A 20,577-nucleotide genomic window follows, 5' to 3' on the forward strand; every position below is an offset into this window, starting at 1 on the left:
AAATTTACTGATACAGTAAAAATTTGGGTTAGACTTTGTTAAGGTTATTATAGTAAGACATACTGTGATACAATTTACAGATGTCTTCATGGAATAAAATATGACAAAACATACCTTGACCCAGCTACAAGGAGAATTTGATTACTTAGTAGTTGAGTGTCCTAATGTATTCACCCTAATTTCACTCCAAATTGAATATTTCTGATAAATTTTGGATTGAGGTGTGGCCTCTGTTAGATAATATGACAATCTATCAATTCTGTGATTCTGTGTAATTCATTAGGTTCCTTATAGAAAACTTGTATAAAATTTGTATCAAGGTTAAGAGCATGGGCTCTGGAGTTGGACAAGATAGTATTAAAATACCATGTCAGCCATCTACTATCTCTGTGATTTTAGGTAAGTGACTTAAGCTTTCCAAGCCTCAATGTCCTCCTCTATGAAATGGGAATAATATCATTATTCACCTGCAGAGGTGCTGGGACACTGACCTGCAATACTACATGTAAAGTGCTTTGTCCAGTGCTGACTTATAGGTCCTGAATAAGGGTTAGGCATTTTTTACAGTATTAATCTTATCAAACTGAGTAGCTCCTACTCTACAAAGCCCTTAATATGCATTATCTCACTTCAGGAGAGGTGCTCAGAGAGAGAGACAATAGCTTAAGCATTAGGTCTCCAAAGTGGTTATCTTTCCTTCCCAAGTCATTTTTTTGGGTGCCAGTAAGGATAGTAACAAGAGGTTAAAAAAACCACGAAAAAAGTTTTTTAAAATTTTCAATTGAAAAAATAGCTTTCTTTTGAAATCAGAAATAGATGAAAATAAGTATATGAGGTTTTGTACATGCCATATAAACATATTAAAATGCATGACAATCTTAGGGATATGTCTTAAAATATTTGATGTTTATTATAATATGATATTTGGGATTGCTTCAAAATTATACAACAAGAAGGAAAAAAGATGTGAATGAGAGTAGAGATGAAACAAGTTTTGGCTATGAGTTGAAAATTATTGATTCTAGAAGATGGATATAGGAGAGTTTATTATACTAATCTCTAATATAATATGTGCCAAAAAATTTGTAAGGAAATACACCAGATAATATTAACAGCCTTAGCTTTGAGTGGCTGAATTACTGGATTTCTAATATTCCTCTTACTCTTTTGTGCTTTGCAAATCTTTCCACAATGAAATCATAAATAAATATTACAGCTCATTTTAAAAAGAAAAGTGATGATAGAAAACAGATGTGCAGTCATGTGTGGCTTCATAATGGAGATATGTCCAGAGAAATGTGTCATTAGGTGATTTTGTTGTGCAAACGTTGTCGAGTGTACTTACACAAACCTATGTGGTCTGGCCTGCTACACACCTGTGCTATATGGGTTGCCTATCACTCCTAGGCAATGAATCTGTACAGCATGTGACTATAGTGAATACTCTTGGCAATTAGAGGACAGTGGTAAGTATTTGTGAATCTTAACATATCTAAACACAGAAATAATACAGTAGAATATGATATTGTATCTTATGAAACCGCTGTCATACACCTGATCCATCATTGATCAAAATGTTGTTACGTGTTGCATGACTGCACTGTAAACACTAAACCTTTAGTTTCCTTCTCTATGTGAAGTAAGAGATCTTATTATCTCCTCCCGCTCCTCTCTGGAATACTTACCCCTGTGTTTTTTGTTTTTAATACTTTACCACAGCAAAACTCTGCATTTACCAGAACTTTTCCATGATCTTACTAACACATGATGTAAATGTATTAATGCTCCTTCCTTCGTTAATGTAAAATTTCTGTTTTACTTTCCGTGTGTCCTCCCTATGCTTTGATTTATTTATCCCATCAACATTTAAAGGAGTCCCACTTTGTGCCTCAGGAAAGTGGTGAGTGCTGGAACTGATAGGTGGGAAAAGGCATCAGTTTAATCTTTCCTGGACTTTAAACTCTGCAGCAGAAACAGCACATGATTTAATACAAAGGGCAGTGCTAAATGTGCACTTTTCCCACAGATGCTGATTGGAGATGAAGATAATAATGGTGATAGGTAAAATACTGTGGAGAAGGGCTTCAAATATTGGTGGCAAGGTAACACAGCTCTTTGTGTAGCACCAATCACCAGCAGGAGCTTTGGAGTATTTTCAGAAAGGTCCAAATAGGAGTACGAGAGGAAGTCTGAATAGGCTTTGGGAATAAATGATTCACAGTTATAAAAAGGATTTGGCTTATAAACTTTCCTTTCCATAAGTACAAGGAGACAAGCAATGAGCAGAAAGAGTAAATAGGCCTATTTCTTTCACTAAGAAAAAGCAGAACATACAAGCCCATTATTACCTTGCTAGTTAATTATTAATCCTATGCTTTTCTCTTGCTAGAACTTCTGGTATGGTATATAATTCATGAACACACTTTGCCAGCTCTCTGCCTGCTGGTTAATCTCTCTTTGGTGTCATTTTAGTTGTTTTTGAAAGCCTCCAGTTCCCTTTTATAGGACTTAGCTTTTCAAGTCCTCGAATCTTCATTTTTAGGCATCTACTTGCATGTTCTGATCTTTTGAAATTTTAGTGATCATCAATTTGAGTTTTTTTTAAGGCTCCGAGATACTCCTTTTAGCCCATTACAATGTAGATAATATCAACAAGTCTGTCACTATTCTAAAGTTCTCATTTTACTATGAAAACACAACAAAAATATTCAATGTGTATGTGAAAGCTGGTCTTCTTGCCAATGAGTGCTAAAAATGTGCCTCTAGGTAGTAGCTGGTTAGTGCTTGCAAAGATGCCACATCACAGCATATGCGGAATCTTCAAAATATAGGGCCATAACCACCTTCCTAAGGCACCTGGTACTGGGGACTTATTGCTGGAAATTTCTTTTACTCTAGTTGTTCTTAAGCAGTTGAAACGTGTTTATTTTGTTTGGTGAAAACTTATTTTGAACATGTGGAGAAGAAGTATCACAGTCCCAGAAAACGGAACTTTATCCTGTTGCCATTTTTAGACCGTTATATCTCCCTTAACTCTAAAAAAACTTCAGCTTTGAACCTTGTATTATCAGATTATATCATCTACTTCTCTTTCATGCTGTCATCTGCCAACCTATAGGACATTTTCCTCTTTTTCTCAAAGTTGTTAGTTCCTCTCTCATTGTCATACTCTCTGGTACTACTCCTGCCTTAATGCTTGGCAATTTTACTATACATATAGATCATCCTTCCCACCTTCCATCCTTTCAATCTTGGTTGTCCAGTTCCTTGACCTCCAATGTCCTTGATCTCCAATCTACCTTAACTTCCACTCCACTCACACCCAAGGTCATGACCTATGCCTTGTACCTCAGCCAGTGGTTGGCCAACTATGGTCAGGTAATATTCAGCTTGTCACCTATTTTAATAAAGTTTTATTGGAACACAGCCACACTCATTTATTATATGTTATCTATGGCTGCTTTCGTACCACAATGACATAGTTGAGTAATTGTAACAGAGACTGGCCTGTAAAGCCATGTCTTGGATCAATAACTGTACCCACTCCGTAATCACAATTTTGTGCACCCTTCTCTGATTAGAGCCTTCTATTCTTCCCAACTTACTCTCTACTACTCAACCACAGAAATGCTGTAAGCTGTACAATGGCAGAAATTTTTGTCTTATTTTTTTTAACTGATGTGTCTAAAGCTTTGAGAGCAGTATTAGGCACATTGTAGACACCCACACAGTATTTTTTGAATAAACAAACACAGGGCATGAGACAGATGAGGTGTGCACTACTACAATTAAGACATAATTTGAAATGTTTTCTACTGCTTTTTTTTTTTCTAGCTCATCTCCAATGTATAACATGTCTTAGTAGGGTAGACTATGTCTACTGTCATTTATGGAGTAATTCACTGTGTTTCCTTGCTCAATGCCATCAATGTAGGACATTGTCAAAATTTTGAATAATGTATTTTTATTGTACCATATAGAAATAGCCATAGACTTCATTGATTTGTTTCTTCAAACAAAATGTATTTATTGATCACCTATTTTGTACATGCACTTTTTGGGAAGGAGAAACATACATTGACATCAGGAGTGTATATTCTTACAGTGAGAGGCAGGTAATACAAATATAAATAAAGTAATTTCAGATTCTGAAAGCTGTTTTAAAAAACCAGGGTAATTAAATGGAAAGTGATGGAATGGTCAAAGAAGCCCCTCCAAAGAGATGACCTTTGAGAAAGCTCAATAATGAGAAGCCAGTCATTTGAAGAAAGAGGAAAGGGAATTGTCAATAAAGGAAAAAGAAAGTAGAAAGACCTTGGGGTAGACAGAAATCTGGCAACTTAGAAACACACACATTTCTGGGATGTGGTCAAGGGACAGAATGTAACCAAATGTAGATGGAACAACCCGTGGAGACCAAATAGTGTGGAACATTATTCACCATGGTGAATAATTTATCTCTAAAACCCTACTGTGGAATTTCAAGCAGGGGAATGACAGAACCTATGTTTTGAGAACACCACAGCTGTTTTGAAGAGAATGGACTCACAGGGCAGGAAGGGAAGCAGGGAGAAAAGTTCAGAGGCTCTGGTCAAATTGGGGCTGGAGATGATGGTGTTGTAGGCCAGGAGGAGAACAAAGGGGATAGTGAGATGTGGCCAGATTTAAGTTCTATTTCAGAGTAAAAACGAGGACTTGCTGTTGGATTGGAGAGGAGAGGTGAGAGGAAAGAGACGGATCTAGGATGACTCAAGTGAGACACAATTCTGCTTACACTGCCAGGTGGTTTATGGCAGAAAGAGCTGGGAACAGGACACCTGTACTTCTGGTCTAAGTCTGACACTATTAATTCATGTGAAACATGTTAATAATATTAGGTCCGTGAAAAAGTAATTGTGGTTTTTGCCATTACTTTTAGTAATGATAACAACATATTATAACTGCTAATTATTGAATGCTGTGTATACACGGGGCACTATGGTTTTTGCTTTACATAAAATCTTCCACTTAGTCCTTTGAACCACTCCCTGTTTTATAGATGATGAGAAAAGCCCAGAAATGAGGAATGATTTTCCCAAACAGAGTTAGTCAGTGACAGAACTGGGTTTGAATTCAGGTCTCTCTGACTTTAAGACCATAGAGCCTAACCTCTATGCTGTACTGTCTCCCAGAAGGGTGATACTTGATTTTATAGTTCGAAATACCCTTTCATATTTTATGTCATCTGATTTTCAAGGAGTAGTCTCTCATTCCCATTGATTCTTACCCTATCAATGCTGTGATATAAAGAAGAATAAAATTATTTCTATTTTAAATATCAGAAAAATGAGGATTGGACGTTAAATGAGTTCCCAAGTTTATGTAGGCAGTAATGGAAAAGCTGGATAGCAGATCAAATTCTTTCAGTCCCTGGCCCATGACCCCAACAGCAGATGAGTCAAATGACCTAGACTTCAGTTAGACCTGATTTCCTGAAGAGTAAATCAAGGAGTGGTGGAGTAAGTGATGTATAGTACATGATCTGCCTTTTTCACAGTCATTGGTTTTTCTGTACCTCTCTGGCTTCTGTAGGTTGAACCACTATTGCTAAGCTGGCTAACAATTTCCTCCACATAGTCACTAATTACCTTTACTCATTATTTACTGTAATCCAGCCCAGAAAATTGTGGCTGACTACTTCCAACACAATTTTGGGAATAGCATCAGAGAACATCACAAATTTTTGTGTAGTAGCATTGCTTTACACTTCTTTTGTCTTCCTTGCAATGTTGAACAGTGAGGTCCCCAGTATAAAATCACATAAAGTAATTTATGTATGCAGAATATATGGAATGAAATGATATAAAATTATAAAAAGAAGTCTGAGACACACATATATATGAATATACTCCAGCTTAATTTTATTTTCATTGTTTAATGAATTGCCTTGGTATCATAAGTATGTATGTGTATAAATACATATTTATTAAATATTTATCTTTAAGGAGTTTGGAAACAACTTTGAAGATAGTAGAATCATTGAAGATTGTAGACACAGATGGAATGGTTAGAATTGTCATTTAGGATGATTACTCTAAAATCCATGTGCTGGTTGATAGAATGGGAGAGATATTGGAAGTCAGAAGATAGTTAGAAGTTATAAAAATATTATCCATAAAGGATAATGGGGGCTTGAGTTACAATCAGGACTCCTACTACATGAAAATTTAAGGAGGATAGAAACAGATGTAATCAATTACACTGATAAATATATGTACACACACATTACTGTATTGCAAGAAGTCACTGAAATACTGTGATAAATTGTAAAGTGGCTAGTTTAATTAATATAAGCAATCTAGATAATTCAGAAACCCTTGATATTTAATAAACTTATTTTGAACCTGTCTTATGAAACATTAGTGATCTCATTTAATCTAGTGTAATTTAATTCAAAGACATCAAGTTATCTGGAAAATTGGCTTAAATTTTCATTTCATTTGCATGTTTATATACTCTCAAAGAACACTAAGTGTCATTTTTGGAGGGGTATATATGTGAGTTGTTGTTTTTTTTTTGAGACGGAGTCTCACTCTGTCGCCAGGCTAGAGTGCAGTGGCGCAATCTCGGCTCATTGCAACCTCCGCCTCCCGGGTTCAAGTGATTCTCCTGCCTCAGCCTCCCGAGTAGCTGGGACTACAGGTGCCCGCCACCACGCCTGGCTAATTTTTTGTATTCTTTGTAGAGACGGGGTTTCACCATGTTGGCCAGGATGGTCTCGATCTCTTGACTTTGTGATCCACCTGCCTCAGCCTCCCAAAGTGCTGGGATTACAGGTATGAGCCACCGGGCCCGGCCTGTGAGTTTATCTATGAGTGAGAATGGGGGAGGTGAGAAGAGGGAAGGGAGAAGAGAAGAGAGTTTTCATCTTAGTGTTCTGGAGTTGTCTTCTGGGTTTTAGCAGAGGTTTTCCTCCTGTGGTGTGTCTGACAAAATGGTTATTGCCTTTACCAGGTTAAAAACCTTTTGTTCCATCTGCATCCAGGCAGAATTGATAATTGTTCTGTGCATGGTAGAGGAATGAGGAGAAATGAAATGTTTGTGAAAATGAAAGTAATAGATAAATTTGCTTGAAGTGTTGTGGGAACTCTCTAGGGGGCGAATAGATGACCTACCACTTTAATTGTTCTGGTTGAGGTGATGTGTTCTGTGTAAAGGTTCAGTGCATTCTAACATTAGTTGAAAAAGTGTTTACTCACGAGCTGGGTTTACCAGTGTTTCCGCCACTCCAAGTAAAACATACTGAAGAACCAGGTAGAAACAGGGCATGGAGGAAACAGTGAGAACTTTTCCTGAAAGGGGCAGCTCCACTGGAGGGAAATGTTTTCTGTGTATTTCAAAGAAGCCAGCTATCATCACAGACAATGCAGCAAAAAGATTTCCAGCAACTGAAGGAAAATAATGCAAAAGAAAAAAAAGTTAAAGGAAGAGCTAGAGATTCATGTAATAGGCCATAACATTTCTTACCCATTGACATTAGATGTTTCCTCAGCATTTGTTGGCCCTCGGGATATCCAGACTCCAGTGAACTGTGCTGTCAGGCCATCCAGTGCTTAGGCTCTGGCCTCGGAAACAACTGAGTTGACTTCCTATTCCCTGACTTCCGGCTTTTAGGACCTCAGGTCAGTAATGTAACCTCATTATCACTTTCTCAACTCTAAGGTGGGGTTAATGACGCTTACTTTGTAGGGTGCTTGTGACATTTAAATGAGACAACTGATACCTGCTGGGGATTGGTTCCAAGACCCCAAAGACACCAAAATTCCTGCTGCTCAAGTCCATTATATAAAACAGCTTTGTATTTATTTGCACATAACCTACGCTCCTCTTCCCCTATTCTTTAAATCATTTCTAGGTTACTTATAATCCCGAATACAATGCAAATAGTATGTAAATAGTTGTTACACTATACTGTTTAGGGAATAATGACAAGAAAAAAAGTCCATACATGTTCAATACAGATGCAACCATCTATTTTTTATTCAAGGTTGGTTGAATCTGCAGATACAGATCCCTTGAATTAGTAGCAATTATTATTGAAGATAAAGCAATGTTTCAAAACCTTTATTCCCAGATAAGAGATATCATCCTAGATAACTTTCATAAAAAAGATATGAGTCAAAAATGATTTGGAGGAAGTTCAAATATAAAATTATCTTTATATATAGTTTTAATTATTATTTTAAACATGTTTTTGACATAAACTTAAGGTATTATTGATCCTCAGTTGTCTGTCATTTCTCTAATTTTCACAGAGAAGGTAAAACAGCTATTAGAGAATTATGGACTAGAAACTTTTGTTTAGAAAAAAATTCTTAAAGAGGTAAATTAGCTAAGTGAAGAGTGTAAATGCAAACAATTATAGTGGTCAAACTCTTCTCTTCCTTTTACTTTTAAGGAATTATCTAGAAGTTTTTTGTTGAAATTGAGTAGGGAATTTGCTACAGAGTCTATATCTACTCTAACCATTCCATTTCTCCATTTAGCATTCATATTATTGTACTTAATCCTGTCGTTAGAGTGGAGGCAAACTTTAACTTGATGGAATTTATTTGAAATTTACAGATAGTCACATTTTGCTAACTTGCATAAAATTTTAGATAAGGCAAAGCTTTCAATTCAGAAAAATCAATCTAATGTTTAAATAGCTTAGTGTTTGTTTTGGTTGATAGAGAAACTGCTAGGTAATTTTTTTGATTATATCTCAGAATTTAAATATATTCATAAAGACTGTTCTTTCCAGGGTCCCCAAGAAATCAAAGGTGTAAAAAAGGAGGAAACCTCAATAAACTTCAGTTCAAAAATTTGAGAAATTTTTAATTTATTACTATTTTAAATTAAGGCCTATAAAGGCTTATTCATAGTAAAGTAGAGATTTTGGTTCTGTAAACAGCTCACATAAAAATATGCATTTCACATATTACCTGACGTTAAGGCCAAATTCATTATATAATCACATTTATCAAGATTATTGCACACATTACAAACTCATCAGAAAGCGTGCTAATATGTCAATTCAATTTAATATTTGCTCTGTTCCTGTTATATGCAAGATACTATGCTCAGCACCGTGGGGGATAAAAGATGAAAAAGGTCCATTCCATTGCAGACTCATATGCTATTGGGGAGCATCAGGAGAAGAACTTATTGCTAGTTGGAGAAGTGAGAGACATCATTTTATGCTTTTAAGAAAGAAGGGTTTCAGCATGAAAAGGTGAAGGCAGTACACGTGGCACGAGCAAGGGGACAGTGTTGCGAGAGCATCAGACAGATTTTCAGGATGACGATATGCTCAAGTTATTTGGGAATCAAGGTAGACAATAGATTGGGGTCAGATCATAAGAAGCATTTAATACACTTTTAAGAAATTTGAAAATTACTCTGAAGATAAGAGAATGAAGATAATAGAATCATTGAAGATTTTAGACACAAGTGAAATGATTACAATTGTTATTTAGGATGATTACTCTAAAGGTCATGTGCTGGTTCGTAGAATAGGAAAGATATTGGAGGTCGGAAGATAGAAGTGATAAAAATAATCTGGTAAAGTATAATGGGGGCTTAAGTTACAATCAGGGCTTTCACTTCAGGAAAATATAAGGAAGGTAGAAACATAAAATGCAATAGAGTGCACTGATAAAACCATAGCAACTGAAGCAAAGAGCAAGGAGGAAGCAGAAGTTAGTGATGAATATGAATCCAGGTGACTGGAAAGATGGTAGTGGTAATATAAGTAAGAACCATAGTAGATATGGGAAAAACATGAATTTAATTTTGAGTTGAGTTGGAGGTACAAAGAGGTCATCTAAAGAGAAACGATCAGAAAACAACTGAAAATGTGTCATAGCCCAGAAAATTGGGTGAATCAAGAGAAAAACTAATGAGTCATCTGATTAGAGTCAGAGTTTAGGGCCAGGTGAAACTGAAAGAGGATTGGGGAGGGACCGTAGAGAATATCTAAGCAGTGCCTTCAAGCGTGTTTGCATTTGGAGCAAGACAATGAAGTAAAACGGCTGAAAGCAAGGTCAGAAAGATAGGTCATGTGTAAGAAAAGGTTTCAAGGAGGAGGATATACAAAGTAGAACTTTTGATCTTTCTCTCTAATTCTTCTCCTTCATTCTTCTGATCTCTTTCTCATCTGTGGTCCCCTCTCTTCCCCCTACCTCCAAATACATCATTAAGTTCTGTAGATTTTGTTTCCAAAATACACTTGACCCTTGAACAACATGGGTTTGAACTGCTCAGGTACACTTATATGCAGATTTACTTCTACTTCTGCCACCTCTGAGACAGCAAGACCAACCTCTCCTCCTGCTCATCCTCCTCAGCCTCCTCAGCCTACTCAGTGTGAAGACAGTGAGGTTAAAGACCTCTGTGATGATCCACTTCCACTTAATACAGAGTAAATATATTTTCTCTTCTATATGATTTTCTTAATAACATTTTCTTCTCTGTAGCTGACTTTATTATAAAGAATACACTATGTAATACATATAACAAAAATGTATATTGTTTAAGTTATTAATATGGCTTTCCATCACCAGTAGGATATTAGTAGTTAAGTTCGCTGGGGGTCAAAAGTTACACATAATTTTTTTACTGTGTGGGGCTTGATGCTTCCAACCCCTGTGTAGTTCAAGGGTCAACTGTGTATTATAAATCAGTTTGCTTCTATCTATAGCCACTGCCATCATTCCAAACCAAGCCATTCTCATTTTTAACTCAGATGATGTGCAGTAGCATATTAACTGATCTTCCTGTTTCTACTCTTGTCCACCTCTAACCTATTAAGCACCCGGCATCCAGGTTGAACTTATGTAAATGTAAATTGAATATTACTCTTCAGCTTAATTCCTTCTATGGGTGTCCACACAGTTAAGAATAAATCCATAATTTTTAACATGGCCTGTGTGATCTTGCCTGTGCTTGTTACTCCAGTCTAATTGCCTGCTGCTTTCTACTGTCTGATCAGATTTCAGCCACAGTTATCTTTGCCTTTCTTGAATATCTTGAACTCTTTATTTTCCACCTTAGGAACTTTGATTTGCTCTTCACGCTATCTGAAACTGTCCCCTGCTTTTTACCTGTCTAATGCCTCTTTGTCTTTTAGATATGCACTTTATAATCTAAATTAGATCCCATAACATCCATTTTTTTCACTATACTTACTACAATTTGAAATGAAATATTTTTAGTGTGTTCATTTGTACCATGTGTTTCAATTACTTAATTGGAAGATTCACAAGAATTGGATCTAAGTTTGTTTTGTTTATTAGTCTTTACTACCAAGAAAAGTGCCCAGGTTCACAGTAAGATACACACACACACACACACACGCACACACACACACAAAATAAATAAATAAATAAATAAATGACCACACTGAATATTTTAAGAGATAGAGGATAATAAAACATGTGAAAAGTCAACTCTATTGAAGAATGGATTATCAGTTACCTTTTTACACTCAACAGGACTCCCATGATGAAATCAGAAAGCAAGGGGTTGAACAATGAGTGGGTAGTGAGTATGTGCAAGTCGTGTCATCTGATCTTCTAAGAAGTTTGGTGTGCAGAAAAGGAGAAAGCTACACAAATTGCTTAAGAAGTTAGCAGGATCACGGGAAGCTCTTTTATAAGATATGAAAGGCTTAGTCATGTTTGTATAGATGGAAGAGGAGTCAATGGAGATGGGAAAAATTAAAGATATATGAGAAAAAAAAAAATAGAAACATCCTGAAGTAGGTGAGAGAGAGAAAAGGATTAGTGGCCCAAGTTTAATCCCAGCAAGGAAAGAATAAAGTTATCCTCTAAAGGAAAAGTAATGTATAGAATGATTAGAATGCGGAGAATATTGACAAATAGAAAAGTGAATTTGAGGACATATTTACCATATAATCTTATTCTTGCAATTTAGAGAGGCTAGTCACTTGGTGAGAGTGAGTAGATGGGAATGAAATTGAGAGGATAGAGGGGTAAGTTTCAACAACCACTGCTGAGGAGTTTAAACTAAAGATAGAGTCTACAATAGAGCTGGTTGCTGAGGTTTGCAGCTTATTTTACTGAGCTCTTTTTTTTTTTTTTTTTTTGTCCTAATAGTGCAAGAGCTGAACTATCCCAGACAATAGAAGCACAATTTAATACTTGTCCCATAGGCTTTGCTTTTGACATTACAGTAAACAATTAGAATGATGTTAAATTATTCAATTTGTTTACAAAATTTAGATGAATTTTTAAATATATACACCAAGAGAATAAGACACTTGAGTATTTTTTATTTTTTAATTCTTAAAAAAGACAAGGCTGGGCGCAGTGGCTCACGCCTGTAATCCCAGCACTTTGGGAGGCTGAGGTGGGTGGATCACGAGATCAGGAGATTGAGATCATCCTGTCTAACACGGTGAAACCCTGTCTCTACTAAAAGTACAAAAAAAAAAAAAAATTAGCCTGACATGGTGGCGGGCACCTGTAGTCCCAGCTGCTTGGGAGGCTGAGGCAGGAGAATGGCCTGAACCCGGGAGATGGAGCTTGTAGCGAGCCGGGATCGTGCCACTACTGCACACTGCACTCCAGCCTGGGCTACAGAGTGAGACTGTCTTAAAAAAAGAAAAAAAAAAAAGACAAAAAACTTTACATAATTATGTTCTTCAAGGTTTAGGACCTAGATAATGGCCAAGTATTTTTCTAATTAAATAGTCTCCACCAGTGGGATGAATATGATTCTTATTAGTTATATAACTGTGGACCAGTCACTTTACCTTAAAAATTCTCAAGTACCTTACAAAATTTGGTATTGGATAATGCATAATGGTGAAAATTCTTTGCAAGCTGGAAAAGAAAGTTAGAAAGAATTATGCAGATTTAGAATACTTTTAAGATCCCATTCTACAAAAAGAAGATTTTTATCTACATTTCAATATCTAGAGCAGTTTAAGGACTTCCAGTTAAGATGGCTGATTGACCACACAATTTTATTTTTCTTTCTCATGATTCTAATTAAATGATGGCAAAGAAATTTGGAAAAGGTAAAAAGTCGGAGGAAGAGAAAACATTGGTGGACAAAAATAGAAAAAAAAGTAGAAATTGGAAAGAGAAGTGATAACTGATTTAGAAAAATAAATGAGGGAGCTACAATCTAAACTGACAGCTGAGTGAGAGATTGAAGCAGCATGACCCTAATCCCCCTAAGGAATCATTTGGAAGCTCATGACTTGAAGGCACCAGGTATTTCAGAAGGTGGGGTAAGACTCCGAAGGAAAACTGCAAGGACTGGTTGAAAGTCTGCGCACTGAACAGTGAAATTGTCAAGTCTCCATTTCTATCCCCATGAAACAAGGTAAGTACATGTTCCATCTCCTCCTCTGGTAAGAGACTGGAAATGACTTTGCAGAATTTAAATAGGTGTGACTTTGGATTCAGAGAAGGCTGAGGCTGAAAATAGAAAACGAGTAAAAACTAGGATTTCGAATGATGAGACATCCTCCATTTGTATCTGCACACAGCCACACCTTACTTTCAGCACTAGGAAGTATGCCTCAAAGTAGGAGGCTGAAGAAATCTTCTCTCAATAAGCTGAATAACTCCATTAAAAGATTGCTGCATATAATAGCTGGGGGAGATCCTCATAATAATATGACTGGTTCCTTGCCAAATGATTCTACAGAGAAACCCCTTAAGTCTCACTTATGTACAAAGTCATATCATCCTCAGTAATACTATTATTTTACAGTCTATAAGAATAGATATCCAAAGATCACCAGACATTTGAGAAAAGCTTCCCATGTGAAAAACAAGGAGACACGCAAACAGGAAGTGGGGGTAATCTGCAGTTAATGCAATCAATAATAAGTAGCTATGAAAAAAGAATAATAAGAAATCTTAGAAACCAAATATGACTGCTGAAATACAAAACTCACAGAAAATTTGCAGGATGAAGTCAAAGAAATTTCCAAAAAAATAAATAAATAAACAACAAAGCAAAAAAGGCAGTAACAATAAAAACCAAACAGATTTATAGACATTTGAAGAGAAAATATTGAGACTTATTGAGTTATTTTAGGAAGATCCAACATCTGATCAATAGAAGTTCAAAAGGAAATACAAAGAAAATAGAAGAAAGAAAACTTTTTTTTTTTTAAATAAAATTTTTCTAATTGAAAGAGCCCACTTGGGTCAAAAGTACAATGGTTGAAAAAGACCTTTATCAAGGTACAATAACATGAAATTTTAGAACAGCATGGAAAGAGAGAAGAGCTTTCCATTTAGGAAAAGCAATTGTAACACAAGAATGAGCATCAGAAAAGCAATGGACTTCTGACCAGGTGCAGCACCTTGTAGCTGTAATCCCAGCACTTTGGGAGGCCAAGATGGGAGGATCATTTGAGGCCAGTAGTACAAGACCAGCCTGGGCAACATGACAAAACCCCATCTCTACTAAAAATACCAAAATTAGCTGGATGTGGTGGCACATAACTGTAATCCCAGCTACTCGGGAGACTGAAGCACAAGAATTGCTTGAACTGAGGAGGTGGAGGTTGCAGTGAGCCAAGATCATGCTACTGCACTTTAGCCTGAGCTACAGAGCTAGACTCTGTCTAAAAAAGAAAAAAAAGAAAGAAAGAGGAAGAAAGCGAGAAAGAGAGAAAGAAAGAAAAAGAAAGAGAGAGAAAGAGAAAGAAAGGAAGAAAAAGAAAGGAAAGAAAAAAAGAAAGAAAGAGAAAGAGAAAGAAAAGCACTAGACTTCTCAACAGTAATTCAAGTTGCTTTCTTTGGTTTTCTTTTAGAATTTGAATTCCATGGGTATCTTCTAAGGCACCCCTTATCCTAACTAATTTGAGGTAATTTAGATTTTAAAACTATCATGCACTTTTTTTTTTTATTGTTACTTGTGCTATGTAAAAATGCTTATATTTTATGAAGGAAAGTTTGTGGCATTGTCAGCAAAAGTGTAGACAAGGGTCACTATTTTTTTTCTCTGTAAAAGGCCAGTAATAAATATTTCAGACTTTTGAGAAAAACAACAAAATTGAGGATAAGTAGGTACTTATGTAACGAGAGAAAACAAATTTCTACGATTTTTAAAATTGATAAAATTTAAAATTATTTCTTTTGGAAGGGTGACGCAATTTCACTTAACTGGGGTTCAAAGGTGTTTTCTATTATCAAATCAGTTGCAAATGTTCATCTGTGTAAACCATTCTTACCATGCAGGTCATACAAAAACAGATGGTGGGCCAGATTTGGCCCATGAGCTGTAGTGATTGGCTAACCCCTGGTTTAGTCATCAGCTTTTATTGCCTGTTACCGAACTTTCATTCCGGCCTAGTGAGAAATTGTGGCATTTTATCTGGGCCACTGCTGCTTATACACATGCATGAAACTTGAGAGAGCAGTCTTTTGGCCACTTTCTTTGTCTTTGATACTGAAAGTGTCCTCCTTGACCAGTAGTGTAGGTATCACCTGGGAGCTTGTTAGACATGGAGAATCTCAGGCTCTCTCCAGAACCACTGACTCACAATCTGCATTTTATACTAGGTCTCTAGATGATTCTTACACAAATTAAACTATGAGAAGCACTGCTCAAGCATATAACACTATCGGGCCTGATCTAGCAAACTCCAATGAAAGACAGTTCTCCAGAAAATTTCAAGCAAAGCACACATATTGAGTTTATTGTCTTAGTTTGCTTGTGCTGTTATTCAAAAAAAGTCTGAGACTGAGTAATTTATAAAGAACAGAAATTTCTTTTCTCACAGTTCTAAAAGCTGGAAAATTCGACAAGGTGCTGGTAGGCTTGGCTGTCTGGGGGGTGCTGCTTTCTGCTTCCGAGATGGCACCTTCCACATGGCAGAAGGTAGAAGAGCAAATGGAATGAACTCTATCAAACCCTTTTATAAGAGCACCTAATCCCATTTATGAGAGTGGAGCACTGATGACTCACTCACCTCCCAAAACCAACACCTCCCAATACTGTTGTACTGGGGATAAATTTCAACATGAATTTTGGAGGGAACAAACACATTCAAACCGTAGCACTCAGTTACCTAGGTATTTTAGCACAAAGCATATTTTAGGATATTTAAGGATCTATGTTTGCTTTATATTTGCTACTGGACTCTGGTGCCAATAAAAACTAACTTTCTTAAAATTTAAAGCAAAGTTTGATTCCAACCTAAATTTAATCCACTCCATTTTAAATTCATAACTCGTATGAGATAATAACACACCCAAAGCAGAGTGCAGTTTATCAGAATGCACACATTTTAAACCTCTAGCAGATCTGTACTTACAAGATAAAGCACAATGGTTGCATAGGAGATATTATATTCAGATATATAATGTGTGTTTCAATATTGCCTGTGTGGTTGCAGACAAGTCCACAAGAGTCTTGAAGCTCTTATAATTTATGCTATTATTGAACCATGTAATAATTTTCCAAATTAGTCTACAATGAAATAAAAGACATTCAGAATTTATTCAAACATTAGGGTTGCACTTGTGGTTTCATAATGAAGCTGAACTTCATACTACAAAAGTGGGCATGTTAAGATTCTTTAGGTATTGGTATAAGATTCTTTAGGTATAAATTTATTCACTGGGAAAACTATGGGTTTCTATGGATAGTGTGATGTTTGAGTTTCTGATATGTAAGCTCACAACCTTAAGTATGAAATTCTATTGAGTCCTTGAGAAATTCCCCTTGGATCCATGATTTTGGCAAATTCCCAGAATGGGAAATTTGCTCAGTGTTAATATATCAATCAGTGTTCATGAACTACTCTCATAAAGTCAGCTATAATTTTATTGTCTTACATATCTGCTGCCTTTGGGGAAGATATTTGTCACTCACTTTTTAGGGTGGCATATGTTTTTTATTTTTATTGTTTTCCCGTATTTGTGGCATGTTTCTAAATATAATATATACATAAAATGTGACATGTTCATATATATACATATATATGACCTTCTATGTTTTGTTTCTCTGTAGACCATTGGAATTCATTTCAGAAGACCCAGCTTCCGTTTATGTTTTATTTCTGAATGTAGAACAGGTAATCATTTACATAGAGATAAAATACACAAATGTATCGCTATAAGACATCAATTATTTGCTTCAGATTACATATTAGATGATCTACTTCACCCTGATTTAATTCCAACTTGATGTTACATTTAACAATTGAGAACACTAACGTGCCTATATCAAACAAATGTGCAATCGAATGAATGACTTATTCAGGCTAGATGTTTACAATTCATGGTTTACTTCTTTTGGTGTTTACACAGTTCCTCCTATCAAGTATTTTACAAGGGGTACATACTGTGATGTTTCTTGGGAAAATGTATCAGTTTGAAAGCTATATCAAAAAATAGTTTTCCCTGAGATAATTGAACTTGCAATGAAAATAACTGGATCCCTGACTTGGTTTTTAGCTTAGCAACCACTTTGGTTTCAACCACAAAAAGAACTTTATACGACTGCCAATTATTAGAACTAGTTGAAGTTACTGGGACCTACACTGACTGTGGCTATCATAAAAGACTTTTAGCTGGAACTTGAATTTTCATGTTTTTATTTTAAGGAAAAAGGTATTTCAGTTATGTGAATATATTTCATCTACATTTCAATTTAAATGTTATTTAAAAGCCAAGATAATTGCTACCTACTGTGTGGTACACTTCTGCTTTGTGTAAGCCTTAATAACAATCTTAATTAGGCTAATTTTAGTCAGATTAATACTTGTGTGTGTCAGCACTAACTACTGAATGCTCCATATTGCAGGATTTTAATGCTAAGGAAAGGAAATACTCATAGTGTAAACATTTTTGAACTAAAAAAAGATAAAATGAAGTAAACCCAATTATGACAGGATAAATTACAACAATATCATTAGTTCTGGATTTTTAGTGAATTAAGGTTGACTTAAATAGATAAATCCACACAAGTGTAATATTAAGAAAATGCAGCCGTGAATAAAACACTGTGAGCCTACGAAGTCTCTGCCTTTCACAGTCTTGGAAGACCTAGAGATTTTTTTTTTTTAAATAGTTGGAGACCCCAACACACTTCTTGACCTCCATAGGTGATGAACTCAGGAATGTTGTATCTTGAATCGGAAACACCTTTGTCATTGCATTGCTTATGAGCTAGATAAAAAAGTAAGTTTATTTTTTCTTATAAATTTCTAGTTTGACCAGCTGGGTAAGATTTCCCCATCTCGGATTAGACACTTAAATGTTAGACCTAATACCATAAAAACCCTAGAGGAAAACCTAGGTAGTACCATTCAGGACATAGGCATGGGCAAAGACTTCATGTCTAAAACACCAAAAGCAACGGCAGCAAAAGCCAAAATTGACAAATGGGATCTCATTAAACTAAAGAGCTTCAGCACAGCAAAAGAAACTACCATCAGAGTGAACAGGCAACCTACAGAATGGGAGAAAATTTTTGCAATCTACTCATCTGACAAAGGGCTAATATCCAGAACCTACAAAGAACTCAAACAAATTTACAAGAAAAAAACAAACAACCCCATCAAAAAGTGGGCAGAGGATATGAACAGACATTTCTCAAAAGAAGACATTCATACAGCCAACAGACACATGAAAAAATGCTCATCATCACTGGCCATCAGAGAAATGCAAATCAAAACCACAATGAGATACCATCTCACACCAGTTAGAATGGCGATCATTAAAAAGTCAGGAAACAACAGGTACTGGAGAGGATGTGGAGAAATAGGAACACTTTTACACCGTTGGTGGGATTGTAAACTAGTTCAACCATTATGGAAAACAGTATGGCGTTTCCTCAAGGATCTAGAACTAGATGTACCATATGACCCATCCATCCCATTACTGGGTATATACCCAAAGGATTATAAACCATGCTGCTATAAAGACACATGCACATGTATGTTTATTGTGGCACTATTCACAATAGCAAAGACTTGGAATCAACCCAAATGTCCATCAGTGACAGACTGGATTAAGAAAATATGGCACATATACACCATGGAATACTATGCAGCCATAAAAAAGGATGAGTTTGTGTCCTTTGTAGGGACATGGATGCAGCTGGAAACCATCATTCTTAGCAAACTATCACAAGAACAGAAAACCAAACACCGCATGTTCTGACTCATAGGTGGGAACTGAACAATGAGATCACTTGGACTCGGGAAGGGGAACATCACACACCGGGGCCTATCATGGGGAGGGGGGAGGGGGGAGGGATTGCACTGGGAGTTATACCTGATGTAAATGACGAGTTGATGGGTGCTGACGAGTTGATGGGTGCAGCACACCAACATGGCACAAGTATACATATGTAACAAACCTGCACTTTATGCACATGTACCCTAGAACTTAAAGTATAATAATAATAATAAAAAAAAAAACTGGAAAAAAAAATATTTCCCCATCTCTCACTCTTGGTTTGGGCTGTGATTTTGCATGTCAAACATTAGGCATTGTCATTGACTTTACCATCTGCCTCCTTAAACATGACAGTCCCTGGAAGGAGAATGCCTGAATGTGGAAGGGAGTGTGAGAGTATAAGGAGTAACTGCCCATTGTGATGACAAAAGGAGTTTTTCGGTTACTTCATAGTGCTAATTGGAAATATCAATAAGGATGCCAAGCTAATATCAGTACATTAACTTCTGTAATCTAACAGCTACGTTTAGCTGCTAAGCAGAATGGTAATAGTAATAATAATAATAATAATAAAGTTATGCCCTTAAAATTAGAAAACCTGTTCAAATGACACTATCTTTGTGACTCTGATCTATTAAATGGTGGTTTATCATGAGATTAAATGTAATATATATATGAAGGTACCTGAATTCAAATTAGGAACTTATAAATATATGTTCATTCGTAATTCATATACTTATATACTTCACCCACATTTTCAGGCATTTGAGTTCAAAGTGAAAGGTAACTTTAATATTAGACTAATTCAATTATGTAAATTAGTATCAAAAAAGTACCCCAGATTGGTACTTTTATGTCCTGATAAAACTTGTTAATCTTTCATAATCATAACCAGAATATGGAAAACTTAAGCAAATATCTAGTTTAAAAGATGCATATCATCGCACTTTCATATTCCCATAGCAAAACATTATGCATATAAACATACAAGTATGCAAATGAATGAATGAATGGAGTGGGGTTCAGAAACAACTGAAGTCAAAATTCTGTACCCAGTGGAACATAGCTTAGTTTCTTTTGAAGTGGGTCTAGTTTTTCCTTTTTCCTGTGCAATAGGTCTTGTTACCAGTCTTGAAGCGGAATATTTAATTCATTAACAACATCAAACAATGTACTAAATAACTCTCTAACTTTTCTAAATCCAGAAAAAAATACTCTTCTTTAGGAATAGATATGATTTCAAATATGCCATGCTGTATAGAATATTTTTCTAAGGTATTCAAAATTTTTAAATAGTAATTAAGCATGATTTGGAAGCTCAGATTGGGATGTTTCATGATACTGTACAAAACTGCCGAGATTTTTGGCACTTCACAGT

The 20,577-nt window shown here is 35.9% G+C and overlaps 1 protein-coding gene across 1 annotated transcript in view; it reads right to left on the reverse strand.

The window, feature by feature from the left end:
- Nucleotides 1–20,577, reverse strand: part of SLC15A5 (solute carrier family 15 member 5) — a 97,695-nt gene that overhangs the window by 27,270 nt on the left and 49,848 nt on the right. Inside the window, exon 6 of the mRNA XM_007967775.3 lies at nucleotides 7,239–7,427. Coding sequence (XP_007965966.3) covers nucleotides 7,239–7,427 — 189 coding nt within the window. The remainder of the gene's footprint in view (nucleotides 1–7,238; nucleotides 7,428–20,577) is intronic.

This window comes from Chlorocebus sabaeus, chromosome 11, assembly GCF_047675955.1.
Source record: "Chlorocebus sabaeus isolate Y175 chromosome 11, mChlSab1.0.hap1, whole genome shotgun sequence".
In the NCBI taxonomy this organism is placed as follows: domain Eukaryota; kingdom Metazoa; phylum Chordata; class Mammalia; order Primates; family Cercopithecidae; genus Chlorocebus; species Chlorocebus sabaeus.